Source organism: Nematolebias whitei, chromosome 2 (genome assembly GCF_014905685.2).
Source record: "Nematolebias whitei isolate Nwh7 chromosome 2, NemWhi1, whole genome shotgun sequence".
NCBI lineage: Eukaryota > Metazoa > Chordata > Actinopteri > Cyprinodontiformes > Rivulidae > Nematolebias > Nematolebias whitei.
Window position 1 is genome coordinate 33,181,653 of NC_056499.1, and position 20,962 is coordinate 33,202,614.

A 20,962-nucleotide genomic window follows, 5' to 3' on the forward strand; every position below is an offset into this window, starting at 1 on the left:
CTCCACGAGAAACCTTTGATCCATCCTTCCGCCTCCGGACTGCCTGAAAAAAAAAATAATCAAGAGAATATTTCTCCTCAAGTTGAATAAAAACAACTTTTCTCCGTTTGTCACGTGACTCACTGCGCCTCCACCAGTTCAACCAGCAGCTGAACTCACCTGTGAAGGGAGACACCAACAGGAACTTTCTTCCGTTTCTTTAAGTTGGGACAGGAGGTGGCGGAGCAACATCCTGCTGGTTTCAATAACTCCTCCCGGGTAAAAAAGGAAAGAAGAAAGGGAAAGAAGAAAAAAAAAGAGATAGACCAAAAAAAAAAAAAGAGAGAGAGAGAGAAGTAGCATCAGCAGCCAGTGTGGCGCTGGAGCTCTGCTGATCCGTGCGCTCCTCCACCAGGCTGCCTGCACAGGAGCAGCCTGATCCCGTCACCTCCTCCTCCTCCTCCTCCTCCTCCTCTTGTACATTATTACAACAAGGGAGACCCAATCAAGCACGTATCTCATCGATTCGCACACACACACGCGCGCGCTGGCACGTGCGCGCGCGCCCATGCTGACTGAAAGACTTGCCCTCAGCGGATCCTTCAAAGCGCTCTCGGACAAAATAAGGCAGCCGCGCGCCAGAGAGGGCAGCGCGTGGGCGACACCTTCTCCTCTTCTTCATCTTCCTCTCCGCTGATTTTTATTTTTTTATTCTAATTCTCCCTGACTGATCAGCTGCGATTGGATTTTTTATTTTATTTTTATTTTAAGAAAGATGGTTTCAGCTCCTGACTCCAGAGTCTGCGCGGAGGAGGAAGCTGGTGGATAACGGGACAGAGGAGCCGCGCGTAAAGTAAGTGCACTGCGTGTTATTTGGGTATTTTACACACATCCACGGCTGGGCAGGTTGGGGGGGGGGACGTTAAGCGATCAGGGGCCAGAATAAGACAGAGGATGTCAGGAAGAGAGTGAGAGGGCTGCTGGAGAGGCAGAGGGAGGGAGGGAGAGATATGTGACGCCGTTCAGCGGCAGAGAGAGGCTGGACCGCGAGAAGAGGCGCAGCCTTCACTCGTGTCAGCTCGTCATGTGCGCACGCTTGTTTGCAGACTTTTGACTGACGCAATCATCTGTTTTGTGTGTGCGTGTGTTTGTGTGTGTGTTTCCTAAAGCTCGCCTGTTGCAGCCCAGAGGATCACACGAAGCGCTTTGCTCCCCGCGTGGATCGCGCACCCCCACAGGTTTTTTCCGCTTCTGTCACGTCCATCCGAACCCGAGCAGGAGGGAGAGCGCGTGACCGAACCGCCGAACAGAGAAGAGAGCGAAAGAGAGAGAGAGGGGGGGACACCACGCTGGGTCCCCAACCCCCTCCCGGGCTTTGATCTTCGCTCGTACCGGCTCTGATTTTCTTCCAAAGCTGCCCTCCGTCCTCTACTTGAACACACTCCCCACCTCGATCTATGTGGGAGCCCTGAAAGCGCACCCAGGCAGGCGGGGGCGGGCCGGGGGGGAGAGTGTATCAAAGCTCGTCGGATCCCCCACGCAGCCTCGGATCACCGTGGCCACAGACACACTCCCTGCCGGGCCCGTGAAGCCGACATGCCGCGGAGGAAGCAGCAGGCGCCCCGGCGCGCCGCAGGTACGCACAGGCTCTGTGGTTTGCATGCGTTTTGCCTCCAACTGCCCCCCCCCCCCCCCCCTCTTTTTTTAACCCCCCCCCCCCCCCCCCCATCTACACTTCACCTTTTTATTGATACTGGTTCCAAAAGTATTTGGTGATCTGAACAAGCAGCCTCACTACAGGACTTGTGAGAACTATTCTTTTTCTTTTTAACACAGACCTGTCAAAGATCAGAGTTAAGAATCACTGTTATTAGAACATTTTGGTTTACGCTGAACTATATATATATTTTTTTAATTTCTTCTTTGATAATTTATTGTTTTGTTGCTTTTCAAACAGAGTTGTGCCACTTCGAGTTACTTTTTTTCCATGTAAACACTTAGTTGTAGGATTCCCATATTTCATGTACCTTTATGTAATATACACAAGATTATCAAAGGGCAATATTTATGTTAACATATTCCTAAAAAAAACAACATTGCACTTTTTTTAATATAAACAATAAAATATGTGTTTAGATCTTGTGACATATGTATTTCTCTAAAAGGGTCACAGGTCATTAGACAGCTCTTGTGTTTTACAAAGTTCCTTCGTAAAAAAAAAAAAGTTTTATTTTATTTATTATTATAAATGTTTTATGGCAGGACTTATTTTTCTTCCTGCTTTCTGTTTTTGTTCTTACAAGGAGTTCTTTATCGGACTTTTATTTCTTTGTTTTCTCGCTTGATGCACCTCCTTCTTCTTCCGTTTCTTCATATTGACTGCAGGGTTAAGGGTCTATAGAGGAGCTGTCCTTGGCGTGGGTGTAAGCAGACACCTTAGAGATGCTTGACCATTTTCTTGGAGGACACTTTTTTTCTGGCGATGCTGTAATTTTAATGTTTTCTTGATATATTTGCCTTCCTTTCACAGTTATTTTTTTTGTGGATAATTCTAATTGGCCATGTAACCCGAGCTTTCGGTTCCCTTTAGGTCCTGATGTAGTCGCCTTTCTGAGAATCCTTAAAGGTGGAGCATCTTCATGTTCCGTTCCTCGTGTCGGTTTCACTTTAGTTTCTGGGATTTTTCTCATTTTCTCATAGAGTAAAGATTATTTCACAGGTCGAGGAGGGAGTGTGTGCTGAAACAAAGCTTTAACGGACAATTGCCAACTTTGATTTGACGCCTGATTGATCAGCCGTCATCTGGCTGTACCTTTGATCTGTTCATTCCCAATAAGTGTCAATAACTCGGCTCTCTCTCCTGATCTCCGTTTGCTTTGAAATCGGGGCCTCCTGCAGTCACGTCTGGCTTCACAAACTGGTACACCCTTGTTTCTTTTCTTTTATTTCTTTGTATGTATTTTCTATTTTTACTACCGCTGCTGATCCTTCACCACCCAGTTTAAAACCAGTTTACGGCTAACTTGTAATACTCATTGTGTACGCAGACTGGTACTAAAATATAGCTATTACTGGGAGGAGGAAGATGGGCTGCTCCGTCAGAGGGGCCGTCACAGACTTTGTTTCATATTTGATTTAATTGTCTGCCCTCTGACAGCCACATTCATCAGTGGCCCTAATGGTCAATCAGAGGTTGGCACGCACACACACACACACACACACACACACACACACACACACACACACAGGGAGTCTTGTGTATTGTCATCTCTGAGCCTTACTTGATCAAAATGTTTCAGCCTTAATGGACACAGTGGATGGGGGGAGGAATTGGTTGACGGATAGATGGATGGATGGATGAATGGATGTACGGATGGTTGACTGAAAGCTTTTTCATCTGGAACGAGGGAGTAAGTGTGGTGGCAGTGAGAGCGGGGAAGAAAATGAGGCGGTTATTTCTTTGATGAGCGGACGAGAAAAAACACGAAGCAAAGGAGGAATTTCATTTTAGATTATTGGCAACTGTCTGTTCTTTATGCTTTACGTCTCTTTCATCCTCCCATTTCCTACTCTTCGCCTCCCTCCCTTCTCCCCCTCACCCGCCCTCACTCCAGCTGCAAGTTGTAAGGTTTAGGAGAACTGGGTGCCACACAAAGAAGTGATGACAAACTGATTGCGCTCTCGTAATGGCAAGAGTTATGGGAAGGCTGCAAATTATAGGTCTTGATTAGAACTTTGTTTCTTTTTTTTCTTGTTTTATTTAAATTTTTTTTTTTCAGTTCTAATTTGCTCTTTGAAACGAGAAAATATATATATATTTTTTTAAAAGCGCAGATTTGGATCTTATTACCCAGCAGAAAGAATATAGTTCCACATCGGCGTCAACGTTATGTATTTTAATAAAACAGCTGTATATAATATGCATGCGAGACTTTAAACACGGCCTTTACTTTCTAAAAAGACCTCATCATCTTCTCCACATCATCACCACCACTTCATACACTTCCCACCCTGATGTCGCGGCGCACTCAGCCAGCTAAAAAGAGGAGTTGTTTTGCCAGCTTCATTAGCGTTCTCCTAATTAGCTGAACATCTGATGGATCTCTGACAGGCCTAATGATTGGAGATGACAAGCTCTGCACACTGTCACGCTCGCCAATTAGGTCTGCGGCATAGCTCGCTGTAATCAAGTTGGTCTTACGTCGTCCTCGTTTGGCTGCTAGTCCACCCGCTTTTACGTTTGCCACCCCAGCAGGTGAGGGTTTAAATGGTGGAGCGCAAAGTGCGAGGAAGGATTGGGCTTGTTGGGTTTATGTTTTAAAAAGCGTAGTCCGGCTCATTCCCTATAAACACGTTCCCTTTGACATTGTTTTACTAGAAAGGGTATTTATTGTTTTAGTGGTCCTGATAGAATAGAAGACAAAGCTCCCGCAACCTTTGGGCTTCAAAGCCAGATGAGACCAAACAGATCATTGTTAGTGCAGAGGAAGTTTGAACATCAAACGTTCAGCACATTTAGCTTCGGAAATGCTACATAACTTTGGTACTTGCATGCAACTCTATTGCATGCAAATACATGGTTTCCGTAGGATACAGGACGTTTAAGTTGCCCCCTGCATGGCGTGAAAGGGGATTGTCCTTCTTCGCGCCCGCCGCAGATTGATGACGTTGACATGGGTCATTATTAGCTACTCAACGACACTTTCCTCTGAGTAGAAGATTTTTCACCTGCGTTGATTTCCCAGAAACACCTATCATCAGCATGGTGTCCAAAAGGGCTAAGCATGATTTATGTAAATATTAACATCAAGACAGATTTGCTTCTGTCCGGCAGGAGATAGATGGCAGCCGAGGGGGGTAAAGCAGCTGATTTCTGTGATTTCTCTGCTTCTGAGGATGTGTGTGTGTGTGTGTGTGTGTGTGTGTGTGTGCATGCAGATTTGCAAGAGCATGTGATTGATTGTAGATGAGAGCGGGAGATTAATCATGCTTGATGTGTTAACGTTGCACTCGCGGTGGATCTAAGTCGAGATGCAGTGGCCCATTTAAATATACTCACTCACACAGATTCACAGTAGGGCGCGGGGAGACTCACACACATTCACACAGTCACATTTTCACCTTGTTTGGCAGGAAATAGGACACAATTCTAGCAAAGGCATACCATAGCATAAAGGATGCTTTCATACAGGAGATACATGCAGCAAATAAAAAGCGTGTTAATAAAGGATGACATCATTTTGGATTAGAGCTTTTGTTCCAAATAATGAATGACAATATGGATTAAATGTTTAGATTTTAAGGAATTAAGAATTGTGACTTATTTTTCCAGCAATACCACAACAGACATGTATTTGCAACCTCTACCATCCATCCATCATTATCTTTACCCGCTTCATCCTTCTTGGGTCGCAGGGGTCAAGCAAGAGGCGAGGGACACCCTGGACAGGTCTCCAGTCCATCACAGGGACACACATAGAGACAAACAACTATTCTAGCTCTCTCACTCACATAGGGGCAATTTAGAGTTACCGATACCCCCTTTAATAATGTAATTTGTTGTATTGGCTCATGTGTGACCAGTTACATTTTGCTTCATAATATACATTTAACTTTGCTGAGAAAGGATTTCTGGATAAAAAAAAAAAAAAAAGCATTTTCTTTAACTTTTTCTTAAGATAAACAGTTTTATGCAATGCCTGTTTTTCACTTTTCAGTTCAGGATACGTTGCCACCTTTAATTTGTTTCCTTTGTGCCTACTAACACTCTTCAGCATTTCAAAGCTCGTCACCTGGAAATGACCTTTAAGCCGTGACAAAAGAAGTCCGTCGCAGAGTAATGAAATTCAGAGGTTACTCATCCCTGAAGTGAAAGTCGTACTGCGGTTTCTAATGAAGTGGACACTTGGAGAGTGTGGACACTAAACATGCTCCAAAAGTGGAGGAAAAAAAACATTCACAGCTTTAGATTTTGGTCTTTTTGTGTTTTTTTCAGTCAAAACGCTAACAGTCCTGTTTATGCTCAGATCTCATACTATATGAAATATAGAAAAGGTTTGTTGTTGGTGCTGTCAATGCCCTGAAGGGGATGATGATAAGAGCTCGGTGAGCAAAATACAAAAGGAAATACATTTAAAAAATGACTTGAAAGATGTTTTAACAATACTCTTTGGTTATAAAGTGCTATACCAGACGGAGATTGGGATCATGTGAAACAGGCTAAGGAGAAGTTGAAGCTTTGACACATTAATGAGCGCAGTGACCGGCCAAGTTCATGTAACCAACAGAAATATGTTCTCTAGAAGAAACACCAAAGTTCATGCTCCATAATCCAGGTAAAAATCCATCAATAATCAGTCAGGTCATCTGGACAGTTTCTTTTTTTTTTTTTTTCTGAGACATTTCGTCCTTGATCCAAAGGACTTATTCAGTCATTGAAGAAGTCCTTTGATTGATTCATTTGGATGCAAAAAAACAAAACAAAAAAAGAAACCATCCAGTTGACCTGACTGAACATTGTTGAATTTGTACCTGGATTATTGAGCATGAACTTTGGTGTTTTGAACCAGTTTGGCATGACTGCCTCAGAGGAGTTGACGAGTGAGAGAGTGGGTCCCCGAGGCCATCTCATCACCAGCAAAATGTTTTTTTTTGTTTTTTTTTTCCTACTATGGGAGTGTGCTGCTTATGGGACCCAGTTTGTTTAGTGGCTCCTCAGATTGAACAAGTCCTTTGGATGAAACGTCTCAGAAAAAAAAAAAAAAAAAAAAAAAAACACCATCCAGATGACCTGACTGAACATTTTGCTCTCTAGAAGAAAGTTCTGTGTTTGCTGGGGTGGATGCTAAGACGGTGGTGTTTTTCTTTAAATGTAGTTTTGTGAAAAAGTTATGGTTGGAATGAAGTAGAAAATGATTTTGTTGATTGTAGTTTTGGTAAACATTTTACAAGTTAATCTGTAACTTTTTGGCTCTTGAGTTAAATAGATTAAAACTAGATGAATCCGTCTTTAACCTCTTATCTGCCACTGGGTTATGAAGGTGTAGCAGGAAACATGGACATGCCTTTCTCCTTCATCATTCTCCATTTCCTCTTTGGGAATCTCAAGGCATCCCACAGAGAGTCACTCCAGCATGTTCTGGTCTCCTCCCTGCTGAATACCCAAACCTCCTCAGCAGGCTCCTTTTGACGCAGAGGAGAAGCAACTCCTCAACCTTTCTCTAGAGCTGAGTGGACTCTACTGTATGTTGTGGAGGAAACTAATTTCATCCACTCGTATCCAGGATCTCATTCCATTGTTCTAACCCCCTCCAGGTTGGAGGGAAAGAGTTTTGTTACCACTTTATAATAAGGCTCCTCTTATAGATCGCTAATAAATAGTTTATATATAATTAATTCCTCTATAAACACTTTATAAAGCATTACTAACTGCTTATCGTGCATTAATTAAGGGTGACAGAGGCAAAACTGACCAGTTTCTTGCCAAAGAGTGAACCAAATCTGTTCATCGATATATTTAATCTAGAGTTGTTATATTAAACATTTCAGACTAAGTTAATACCTTGTAAGCACAATAAGCATTAATTAATTAATAACCTATTTCTTTAGCATATAATATTTCTTGTGTTTATAGAGGGATTAATAACATATCTATTGACAATTTAGTATCCATCAATATGGGAAGCCTTTTCGTAAAGTGATACCAGAGTTTTAATGTCTTGGAGTTAAAAATGAATTCACAATTATTGTAGCCAGTTAAAGTCATCCAAAATTATCACTTTGTAGATGCAAAAATAAGCAGCTAAACCTCATCTTTTCTTCAGTTGTTAAAACCTACCACATTTACCGTTTGCATACACGTATAGATAAAAACGTTCTCTGTTTCTGTTTGTCTCTGTGTGTCTGTGTGCGCCCTTCTCCCAGCACTACTTTGTGCAGAGTGAGTTTTTCCCAGGCAGCTCACTGACATGGTGATTTGTTATGGCCTCCTTCTACTTTTCTCAGAGCCCCTGCCCCTCTTTGCCACAATGAACCAAGAGCGGGAGAGAGGAGATATAAAATGGGAGAACTCTAGCATGGTTAAATATTCTATCATAGCAAAAGACAGGATGGGAATGAGATTGTAAAAAAAAAAAAAAAAGATTACGTGCGAGGGCAGAGAAAAGTAGAAATGAATGAAACAGCAAGCAAGCAGACAAACGACAATCATGGAGGGAGAGAAAGAGCACGAGGAAGAGGCTTGAGAGCGCCCTCATATCCTTCCCCTCCATTTCTTGAGGATAAGTGGCTGATAGTTTATAAACAGTGTTTCTTTTCCTCCCTCTCCCAGAATCTTCCGTCATGGCTCCCATTAGGTTGACAGCTGTCAATTAGAGCTCCCTTGGTCTGGCGCACTGCACTTTATTGCAGGCAGTTGAGGCTGTCATTTCGCTCCCAGTTTCGCCTTGAGCGTTATCACGAGCGCTCAAACAGTCAATAGCTGATGCATCAGCAGTTATTTCTTAAATTGGCTCACAAGACTGCATCCCTTTTAGCCCCCACCCACCTTCTTCCCCAATTCTGCTTCCTTTCTACTTGGTCTATCTCCTCCCTTTTCTCCTTTTCCTCCCTAAAGATTGTATTTTGAAGAGGAAGCTCTGGATTATGCTTCTAGATGAGTATGTGCAAAAGTTTGTTTCTTTTTCTTTCTTTTTGGTCTTGTGTTATGAAAAGTAAGTAAACACTAGTGGAACTAAACCTATTCTGATAGACTTTCTCAACGTTAACGTGAGGTTATTAAATATGAACAAAGTCCATGCTCAGTAATCCAGGTATACAATCCAACAATTTTCAGTCAGGTCAGCTGGACAGTTTCTTTTTTTTTTTTTGTCCTGAAACGTTTCACCTTCCATCCAGAAGGCTTCATCAGTCAAGGAAACAACACAAAATTGATTCTTCCCCCAACAGCTTACTCCAAAGTGGATCAAACCAGTTATGTTGGTGCTAAGATGGTGTCTTTGGCACGCCCCCTCCTCCGGTGCCGGCCCTCTTCCTCATCGACAGTCATGTCAAACTGGTTCAAAACCAACAAAGTCCATGCTCAGTAATCCAGGTATACAATCCAACAATTTTCAGTCTGGTCATCTGCACAGTTTCTTTTTTGTGCTGAAACGTTTCACCTTCCAACCAGATGGCTTCATCAGTCAAAGAAACACAAGACAAAACTGATTCTTCTCTCAACAGCTTCCTCCAAAGTGAAACAAACCAGTTTGACATGACTGTTGACGAGGGAGAGGGCCAGCACCGGAGGAGGGGGCGTGCCAAAGAGACCATCTTAGCACCAACATAACTGGTTTGTTCCACTTTGGAGTAAGCTGTTGGGGGAAGAATCAGTTTTGTGTTGTGTGTTTCCTTGACTGATGAAGCCTTCTGGATGGAAGGTGAAACATTTCAGCACAAAAAAAAAGAAACTGTCCAGATGACCAGACTGAAAATTGTTGGGTTATTAAATCTGATTAAATATGTAAATAAAAAAAGAAGGTTTCAATGAATATGAAAGCCTCTGCTTTCATTATGATCTCTACTTTGATTTAAAAATAGTTGTGTGTCAAGAGCAACTCGAATGGGATTAAAGTCACTGCAAACTCAGGAGCTATGCAGTCCAAATCAAACCTTATAAAACTAACGAGTAAACACGGGGCAGCAATGGGCAGATGGTTCTCAAGTGGATCATATTCCTGTTTTGTTTCTTGGTGGTCTTCACATCTACGATGCGTGGACATTTCTACAATAAAATGATGTTAATATCCACAGATAGGTCAGGATCAGAGATTTTCCTCAAGTTTTATTTATGATCAACAACTTTATCTATATGGGCTAATAAATGCACACGGTTAACCCATCATATATTAAATGAAATAGGTGATGAAAATTCCAAAATGTGACAGGAAAGTCAAACAAATGAGAGAGTTAATATGTCAAGCAGTCCTGATTAAACGTTTAACGATGCTCTGCCTGGTCATACAAACATGGGTGCTGAAAACGTAAAGTTTGAAACAACAGCCTCAGGTATATTTATAACATTTTATCAGGTAAATTTTCAACAAATCTCTCAAAATATTAAAATCAGGCTGCAGAGTGGACAACACATTGAGTCAATATAACATTTTAACACACAATGTGGTATTAGTTTGTAAAACAACAACAACAACAAAAAAAGACCATTACTAGCATTGGTTAATATCTTGAATGCAGGAAGTTTCAGTGTTTTATTTAAATTTCACAGAAAATTACATTCAAAGTTAGCGTATGAAAAATGTCATTAAAAGAAAGAAAATAACACAAAATCAGACATAAAACGGTTAAAATCCCCAAATCACAACAGAAATAGTAAATATCACAATATTCAGTGCATGAAAGTATATATTTTAATGACTGAAGGTCTTTTGGATAAAAGATGAAACGTTTCAAAGACAAATCCATCCAGAGGACCTCACTTAACATTTTAAAATATATATACATACTTAACTTGGGCAAAACATAAGTAAATTACCAAAGTTATTGTACAACTATCCAAGCTGTTAGATTACACATTTAGTAATCAGTTTGTTGCATAACTTCATTTTATAGTAGCTTCCAGTAAAGTAAACTTTGTATCAAACTTTGAAAACTTTTGATTAAAAAAAGTTGTTTCCTATAATGTAAATAGCCATTTGCTGTGAGCTGGTTGGCGGTTGGACCACACAGAAGCACTTTGGGAAAACAGCTACAACTGGAACGTCACACATTCTCACACAAACACTTCTGGTGCTGAGACAAGGCAGGAATATGTGCATCCATTTGCACACTTTTGTAACAACAGGCCCAGAAGCGCACTCGTTTTATTATAGAATCTCAAGGTTTGGCTGTGGGATTATTGGCAAATCGCTTGAAATTAAAATTCTTGTCATTCATTGCTGGGTAAAATCACTTTTTGGAGGTCCACTAAGTAGCCAGCACTGGTTCCAGCAAGACGGATGGACTCTGTTTATGGCTCACTATATTTTTAAAGTGTATCTGGTCTGTTTCATATACGCCCCTTCTGGTTCAAGACACATGGGATGCTGTGTGTATACAGTGTGTGTGAGTCAGAGGGGGCTTAAGGAAATAAAGAAACTGCAGTTGAGCTTGTGGGATGAGAGTGTGTCTGCATGTGAGTGTGTGTACGGGGACATCTCTTGAGTGTCATCTGGGCTTTGCTCCAGGTCTCAGTTTCTTCTTACCCCCAGTGGGGGTTGTCTGTACGTCTGCAAAATGTGCATGTGTGTGTTTGTGTGCACTCTCAGACAATCAGAAGTCTTTCCCACGGAGGCTTTTGGGGAAACTAAATGAGACTGGCAGCCATCAGTCTTTTGTGTGTGCGTGTGCACGTGTGTGTATCTGTGTGTGTGTTTATGCCTAATAGTGGCTGTGATGAAAGGCAGGGGAGCCAGCAAGGACCCGTCTGAGGCCCTGGTAATCAGGGCCAGCCTGAGCTGACATCCTTCTCAGGCTGACAGCGCCTTCCTCTTCTCTCCTCATGTATATACACACACTATTTCTTTCTTTTACACACACACACACACACACACACACACATGCGTGTGTATACCTACTTGGCTGAATGGTCACCGCTCAGTCACTGCCAAAGGACACGCTGACATCCTTTTCCCGTCCCAGTTTTCCTTCTTTTTTTGTTTCACATTCTGATCAGTTTCATATGCTGGGGGTTATTCTCACTCTCCGCACCAACATACGTAACTGTGCGTGTGTGTGTGTCTGAACTGAAGGTGTATGAGTTTAACAAGGAGTGTCTGTTATGTTTTGTTTCTCAGCAGGCTATAGTAGGACATGTGTGTTTAACTCGGTATACATTCAGCATGTGTGTGTTTCTGTCTGTTTTCTGTTCTCTGGGAGAGTCAAGAGCAAGGAGGCAGGTGATGGGAGGAGGGAGAAAGTCGACCGTGTTGAAAAGCAGAAGAAAAAAATAAACCGTAAGAGATGAGAGGAGTGGAGAAGAAGGCTGTTTTATTTTATACTGTGAGGGCCTGTTGCTAATTAATGTTTCTTGGTCGGTTTCTGTCGGAGCTGAGTAATGTTTTTGATCTTTATGCCTGATAACTGCATACCTAATGAGATTTCAAAGCTGGTGGAGATGGGAGTTGCTGCTCCCTGCAATTATTGACAGATGCCTTTTCTCCGCCACTGGCTGCCGTGCCATAAATCCTTCCTCAGTAATGAGCTTGAGAAGTGCCACCCTGCCAGTGAGCTAATGAAACCAAGCAAGGGGGGCCGTCTGTATGTGTGTGTGTGTGTGTGTGTGTGTGTGTGTGTGGATGTGTGTGTGTGCATGCGTGCAAAAGAGTGCATCACACTCCTTTGACACATTTTTTTCCCTGGAAATGCACTCTGCAGATGTCAGCCACCTCGCCTGGTAGCGACAAAGAGAAAAAGAGTCAGGAGAAAGATAGTCAGGGAGGAAAAGAAAGGTGGGGGGAAGACAAAGCTGAAGCTTGAAGCTCCACTTTAGGAGTAGTTACAAAAGGTGGTGCTGGGGCGGGTGGGTGGGGGTGATCGGGTTACAGCCCCGTGCTAAGGCTATTTGTCTCGGTTTGGCTGTTTTATTTGAAATACTAGTATCTGTGTTGCCAAACGGGTCTGTGATTGATATCTTTGCGTCCCTTCACCGCTTGCCTGCCCACATCAAGCGTTTGCTTCTCCCTCCTTCTCTTCCTCAGTTTTTTTTTTTTTTGATTTTCCTCAATGAACTCCTCTTCTGTGTAGCTCAGCTGGGTAGTGCAAAGGTCCTAGAATTAAAGAAGTATGCAGAGACCCGAGGAGCAAGGAGGAAGAATCAGGGCATCCTGGCCCACTTGTTTTATTAAAACTTTCACCCAGTAATGAGAGAGAATTTGACCATGGTTATGAATGGGCCTGCATATTACTGTAGATCTCTCCCTGGTGTGGTGTGTATGTGGTTGTGTGTGCTTAGAGTTTTCCAGAAACCAGAGGAGGAGGGCAGCTTGTAGACGTCTCACTGCCAAACAGTCGATTTCCCCCTCTCATCGTCCACACCATACATCACAGACCCACCCTTCTCTTCTGACACGGTGATGTGTGTCATTTATCAAACGGGGCCTTGCCAGGGCCTCATGTGTGTGGTAGTGCATACTGGTGTGTGCGTGCTGTGTGTGCTTCAGTGTGTGAGGCTGTTTCCCCTTCTGCCTCTGAGGTTCTCCAAGGAAGGAGGGAAGGATGACGAGTGAGGAGCAGAGAGGAAAACATGGGAAGAGGGTAATTATTGTCTGAATGTGCGAGGGAGGGCAGGAGAAGTAGGTGGTGCTAAATAAGGATTCATCTGTAGTTTATTTTCATTTATTTATTACAACTGTTTTGCTCCAACTTTTTTTGTGTGTGTGTGCTCCAGTGGGTGACCAGGTCAAATAAAACATGTTTGTAATAGTTTATAATACAAGCAAGTAAACTGTAATTGATGCTCCCATTCCATACTATTAACCAGTGCAGCTTGTGAACCTTTAGCTCCGTTACTCATGTGCATTTGTGTTTGTGTGTCAGTAACAATCCTGCACGTCTCTCCTCCATGTTCTTGTATCTTGGGGGTTGCTCGCAGGCGTGTATCAGTCATGATGTCTTATCTGACACACAAACTTGCAACTGCTCACAAGTCTCCCCCATGGGTTCTGGCAGCGCAGTCTGTTCGCCCTCCACAGATTCAAAGGGAGGCCTTATAGAAGATGGATGCTTCTTAAAAAAGAGCCTGTTGATGGATACGAATCTGGCCCCACCATTCATCACTACCATTTTATTTAGACTGGATAGCTACAAAGCTGTAACCTGAGCTGCAGATGTGTGTGTTTGTGTGTGTTGGACATAGAAGATAAAGGGAAGAACTGTGGTAGCCTGGACAGTTGGGGTCTCAACAAAATGAAGGAAAAAAGAATCAAAAGTAAAATGAGGGCAACTTCTGCAGCAGTTAAAGCCAAAACAAAGATTTAAGACTTGAAGATTTCAGTTCATGATAGACACGGTTCTCTCCCACCCTCTCTTTTCTAACATTACAGATATGGACTCAGAGGGTGCATTCATACCAACCCTGTTTAGTCCGCTTTAATCAAACTCTAGTCCATTTGCCTAGAAGGTCCAGTTTATTTGGGGAGGTGTGAATGCGCAATCGAACTCTGATACGGACCAAAACAGCAAACTCTGGTCCGCCTAAAAATCTAGGCCTCGGTCCGGTTGAAGTGAACTCTAGCGTGGCTCGAATGCATTGTGAATGCAAGCGGACCAGAGACCGCTCCAAAAGCAGGAAGTGAACTACAGCGCATGGCATTTTGGGTAAATACAACCAAAACAAACGCACATTTCTACCACTAACGGATTCTGCCACCACAATGCTGAGTCCATTGTAGAAAAATCTTTGTTTGGATCATGTGCCACGGACAAAACAGAAATTCTAAAGCCTTTAAAATGTGACGCCACTCCGTTTTTTTGTTTATAATTCTAGAAGAAGTAAATTGCGCTCAGTGTCTTCTTCAGAGGTTTTTGCGTTGTTTCCTTCAGTAGTTCTTGGTGCAGCGCCACCACAGGTGAGGGGGGGAACAGGTTGGCTCAATTGACTCAGTGCAGTGTGAATGTGAACCACACCAGCTGAAATGTAAACAAATGTTCCGAATTTTGGTTCCCAATCGAACCGAGTCTTCCGGACTATCAGGTGTGAAAACACCCTAACTCTGATAACAATTAGTTAAACAATCCAGAGAGACACAAGTTTCCAAACAAAGTGTTTTGGTAATATTAAGTGGAATTCTCATTATTTTGTACACTAAATTATGTTTGAACATAAAAAAGTATATATATTTATTTGATCTTTGAAACAAGTAATGAGGGCTGCGCTTTCATAGTAGCAGTTTCGTGCACTCCGCCCATCTTTCGGATGACTGTACGTACATGATCTCATTGTATCTCGGTGAAATGATAATAAAGTTTATTCTGATTCTGAAGTTGTGTTAGCTCTCTGAGGCTCCAGATGGAGCTGGCTCTTGAATCATGTGACACAAAAGAGAATAAATAAATAAAAACAAGTAGTGACTAGTCACCCATCACTTTTTGAACTTTGTTTCTTTAGTCTGCTTCCTTGTTTGCAGTCTGTTTGAGTGCATATTTCTATAACTCTAACTGTAGCTGCTCCTCCATTCACCTTTCAGCCCTCATTGGCTTTTATGCAATTTGGAAATTTTCAAGTGACGGTAAATGAATTGAGGAAGATGTAAGAATTATTACTCCAAAAGGGATTATCATTATTTACTATTTATCTACCACTGTTTAACTTTTTATCTGTAAGCGGTGATCGTTGAATTTATAGCAATGCACTGGCAGCTACGGCTGCCAAAATTTCACAGTAAAAATTGCAATGACAGGATTTAAAATCCAAACTGAAAAAAAAAGTGTTTATTCTACAATCTATGTCTCCTCAGGTTTTTGAGGCATTTACAATCACAAAAATACTAAAATAATTAATATATGCATGCAGTTTTAAAAATTAAAGTTAATCTCACAGTTTACTGGTGTTTTTGTGACTTTTTTTTTAGGTATGTGATGTTCCAAATTTGGGATTATCATCCATACATATTTAATGATCACATGTAGATCATTTAAGTATTTTTAACTGTTTTTACATTCTTCAATAAATAGTAAAACCATGCTGGAAAAAAAAGGAAGAGGAACGTTTTTAGTACTCCAAATAATTTCATTTGTTCAATTATTTGTAAGCAAACAGTTTGGAGATTTGGGTTTCGCTCCCACCTTCACGTCGATCCTTCCTTCCTTTCCATCCTCTTCACTCTTTCCAGATTTCTGTAGCACCAAGGCAGACGCGGTGATTTATTGTGGCCATCCATCTCTTCCACTCATCCATCACCGGCCGGTTGCTAGGCAATCATGGCAGCAGCTGTTTGCTTTTGAGTTCGACGGAGGGGCCGTCAGTCAGTGGAGGCAGGTGAAAAGCATTACCAACACGCCGTTGTCACGCCAAACAATTAATCAAAGACAGGAAAGATAATTAAAAAGATATGACCCTCGCTGATACTTGCTTATGGGGTTGGAAAAAACGAGGAAGAAGAGGAGGAGAAAATAGAATACATTGCGGCGTCCTCGCTGTAATATGCTCAAATTTGTTTTAGCGTCTTTGGGATTCTGTCCTCCGTCTCACCGTCGTGTATTTGACCCCTTCTCTCCCTCCCTCGAACGCTCAGAGAGACGTGAAGGAGTGGAATGAGTGAGTGCTGATAAAACTCATTCTCCTGTTAGTCAGGAGCACTGCTCTAATTAATTTTGAGGAGATGGACTGACTCACACACACATACACACAACAAAAAGGATTTCAAAAGCCTGGCAAAAAGAATGAGCTCTCTAAGCCAATGGGAATTCATCTGTCACCCCCCAGTTTCATGTATGCATCTAAATGCAGAGACCACACAGAGGAAATCACTGGCTTCGTCTAATTGTTGGTGTTAAGTGATTGTTTGACGGTTTAACCACAAAGAAGACAAATAAGAGGTGAACAAATTGAGGAAAAAGTAAAACGCATCATTATTTTAGTGTTTGTCTTATCCAGTTAAAAAAAAAACAACAACGTATGGATCACAAGAGGTGCTTGATAAATACATTTGTCAGATTAACTGATAAAAGTGGATACGTTTTAAGATCTGTATTTTATTGTTTTGCTCACGTTCTTCTGGTCTGCTTTTTTATTCTTTTTGAGGAAGTTCTAACCTCGAAATGTAAGAAAGCACTTGTTTCATTTCAAGAAAAGCTGCTATGCAGCACCAACAGCTTAGTTTGAAAACAAACTAAGTTTGGATCATAGTCTGAGATGACGATGCTGATCTGGGAGTGAAATGAAGCTTCGAGGACGAGATTTGCAGGTGGATTTGGGGAGTGTCTGCAGTGATGTGGACATGTTTCAGGTCTGTTATGTCAAGCAAGAGCAGAGGCAAACTAAAGAAGCATAACTCTAAACTCTCAGTTTGTCCGTTTTGGAATTTAGGAATGTTTTTGTAATTTTGATGTTGCTTCTGACTAGTTTTTTTTTTTCTACTTGGCTGTATGACACCTGTCATTAACATTTGTCCTTAGTGATTGGACTGCACAAAATATGTGAGTAAACGGCCTTAATACACATTGAATACATTTTCACTCTGACATTAAACAATCAACAACAACAACAGCAAAAAGACAAATGGTTCTGAATCATGTTAATGTTAAATAATACCATTCAGATGTCTGAATAATTACTAACCAGTACACCAAAAGCCCTACTGATGTCCTGTTTGTTGTTCAGTCGCACAGCTCAAGGCGTGACATGCTGCATGTGTATCTGCATACAGAGCAAGTCATTGGCATCAGATCACAAAGAAGTTTTAGGCTACACATTTACCTGCCAAATAGAAATGCTCTCAGTCACTGTAGTCCACCTGCAATCAAATCATCCATGTTGTTAATGGCATCGAGTAGAACCAGATGAGGTGTTGCAGTTTGAGCATCTGTTAAAGATGCCCGCTGGACACATACCTAAGGAGGCTTTCTGGGCATGTCCAACTGGGAAGACACCCCAGGGGAAACCCAGGAGGCTGTGGAATGAGGTGTCTGGGCCTCCCTGCTAAAGCTGCTATCCTGGAGACGCAACTCCGTAACAGGATGGATGGATGGACGTACGTACGTGGTGTGTGTGTGTATGTATGGATGGATGTATGTATGGATGTATGAATGGATGAATGGATGGATGTATGGATGGATGGATGAATGGATGTTAATGTCATGTAGGAACATGACCTATATGTTTAGTTTCTGTATCCGATCCTTTCCTCAAATATTAGAAATCTGGCTCTCAGTCTTTGGAGTACTTTTGATGTGCAACACCTGATATTTAAATTCCTAATCAGATGTTTTATATTTAAAAAATGGAAAAAAAGATTAATCACGTACAATAACCATTTAAAATATTTTAATTGGCACATACACTTTTAAATTGCCTGGCAAATCATATTAAAAACCAATAAACGAGTGTTGTGTATTAACTGGTTTATAGATGACTGTGTAAGGGTGTTACTGGGTGTGTGTGAGCCACACCTTCATGCACACACCTGTCTCCTTCACACTGTTGCATCATTGGTCTCCCAAGCATGGTTCTGTTGTGTTTTGACGTCCCAAATTTTCTCACCACCATTCGTTATCTGGAGTTTACACAGAGCGGCCAAATGTTCGGAACACACGTAGAGACATAACAACTGCATGGGAAAGAAGCAAGCGCATGGAGATAAAAACTGACCAATGAACAGGAAGACACAAACGATTATTCAATTCAATTCTGTTTATTTCTATAGTGCCAAGTCACAACAGAAGTCATCTCAGGGCACTGAACAGAAAAAATCACATTCTTTAAAAAAAGCCAGTTAGTAAAAGTCATGTTGTACCTTGTGAATTAAACTTGTTGTCTAGGAAACAATCCTATGAGCAGAATGTTGCATTAACATTCATTTGGTTTTAGTTTTCTTGTTAACTTATGAACAGAATGCCATAGACACACTGATGCTGTTTGAAAAAAAATATGTATGCAAAAGTTTTTTTTTTTTTTATATTCTTTAAATAATGGCAGAGTGAGATCGATGTGTCGCACTTTAGAGTGAGTTCTTAGGTTTGAGCCTGGACTGTGAGTCCCGGACCTCTGCATCTCCACTTAAACCTGCTTATACTTCCTGATAGTCAAACTTTATCATCACTCGGGCCATGACTGACCCAGCAGAGCCAATCTGAGGCAGTCTATAGCAGTAGTAACAATCTCACTATTTCCTTTTTTTCAATTGCCGACATTTGTTTAGATCTCTTTGCTAAATTAATATATATATTTACACGGTAATGACAGTTTTCCTCCTGATATTTTGAACAGCCCAACGCATAGCATGTGGAAAAAAAAACGGTATGTGCTAATTTTGTGTAAAAATAAGTCATATTTAAAAGGAAATAGCATCACGATAAACTAAACTTTTCATAAAACCTGAGGGATAAATACTGCTCACATGATTCTATAATGCAAGGTGCACACGCTGTGTCTGTTTTATTGTTTTTACTGGAGTTCTGCTCTTTGGATGATAGAGGTAGACAGGCTGCAGTGGTTTGTTGTTTGGGAGAGGGGGTGTTCAGACTGTATGCATGCTGTCATCTCTGCAGTCAAGTCCTGACATCACTGCTTTACTCTTTTTGAGTGTCACAACTCACTGCATAGCAAAATAAAGTACAACACAAATATCACTGTATTTTTTTTTTCTTCACATAAATGATGCATTTGTGCCCAGTTGTTTGATCTTTATACTGTATATATTCCTTTTTATAATGGATGCTGTGCAGTATAACTCACTGGTTCATCGTGTTTGGTTCAAAGATTACTTTAATTTATTTATAGGTTTTTATGGAGGCAACAACAGAACAAACTCTTAAAACCATTTTCCCCAAGTGCACATTTGTTGGTGATGTTATAAAAGTGTCTGTTTTAAGGCCTGCAGTGACATTTTTCATATTTTAACCGCCCACTTTTATTGCTTAAACTGAACCAAATAGCAGCCTAAATTGAAAGTATATTGCAGCAGCAGCCTAATGTGAACTTTCAAATTAAAGTTAGAGTAGAAAGTATTGAATCAGACACTAAACCCAAGTGTTGATGTCCTTTAAGTCCAGAACAAAAACTCTTCAATTTAAAATTAAGAACGTGTTTGAAACACAAATCAGTGCATTATGTTTCATAAGTATTTTTAAAGTTTGTGTTTGATTTATTGGTTGATGAAGCCCCTCTTTGGACTAGCTTATTGCTCAGAAAATAAAACGTGAAATGTTTCTAGTTGTAAAGCTTTGCTGAAAGTGACAGCTAACTTTCTTCTGTTACATATACATTTTGGAATTGCTTCTTAAGAATGTTTTTCACCAATCAATCAACCTTTATTTAGACAGGTAAATCCCATTGAGCCTTGAGGACTCATTTACAAGAGAGACCTGATTTCAACAAAGAATGATGACAACAATGGACAACAGCAACAACAATAAACAGTTATAAAAAGTCATACTGCAGGGTTTTTTTTTTGGTTTGTTTTTTTTTAAAATAGGATGGCTAAAAGGAAAATGTAACAAAAAACAGCTAGATTCTAAGGCAAATGTTGAAAACTAAAAACAGGAACATGTCTGCACCAATAGTAGTTCCACGCTTATAGGTTAAAACACAGAGGATGAGCATTTGACTACCTAAACAACTTTTTAAACATAATGTTACTGTTGTCTTACCTAAATATCAGTTTGGCACGCAATCAAAGTTTAATGGTGACAAAATCAGAATAAAGTGAACCATACGTTGAAAAATAAAATGTTGATTCTTGGACACAAAATAACTGTAGGCATATACATATTTATATCATTGTTTCATAAAAGTTTTGTATATTGAGCTCACAGATACACAAAAAAAGTGTAGCTTGAAAAAATCTTAACCAAGTAAAACATTGTGAAAAATTATTTTTTGTCACTCGAACAAAGTTTGGTCAGGTCATCTGGACGCTTTATTTTATTTTATTTTTTAATTAAATGTTTCGTCCTTCATCCAAAGGACTTCATCAGTCTGAGGAGCCACGACAAACTCAGTCCCACAAGCAGCACACTTACTGTACATAGTGGACCAACCAGTTTGATGGTGATAAGATGGTTTCTGGAGTCTGGCCTCTCCCCTGTGGACTCCGCTGAAGCAGCCACAGCCAAAGTGGTTCAAAACATCAAAGTTCATGCACAATAATCCAGGTAGAAAATCCAACAAAGTTAAGTCAGGTAATCTGGACGGTTTCTTTCTTTCTTTCGTTTTTTTCTCTCAGACTGATGAAGGACAAAATGTGTCATCAAAATAAATAAATTAAAAAAATTAATAAATAAATAAGAT

At 41.0% G+C, this 20,962-nt stretch overlaps 1 protein-coding gene across 1 annotated transcript in view; it reads left to right on the plus strand.

The window, feature by feature from the left end:
• The first annotated feature begins 334 nt into the window (after positions 1–334).
• The window catches only part of tshz3b (teashirt zinc finger homeobox 3b), a 40,555-nt gene continuing 19,927 nt past the window's right edge, over positions 335–20,962 (plus strand). The window contains exons 1-2 of the mRNA XM_037691285.1: positions 335–832; positions 1,149–1,615. Of these exons, the coding sequence (XP_037547213.1) occupies positions 1,576–1,615 (40 nt within the window). The 5' untranslated portion in view covers positions 335–832; positions 1,149–1,575. The remainder of the gene's footprint in view (positions 833–1,148; positions 1,616–20,962) is intronic.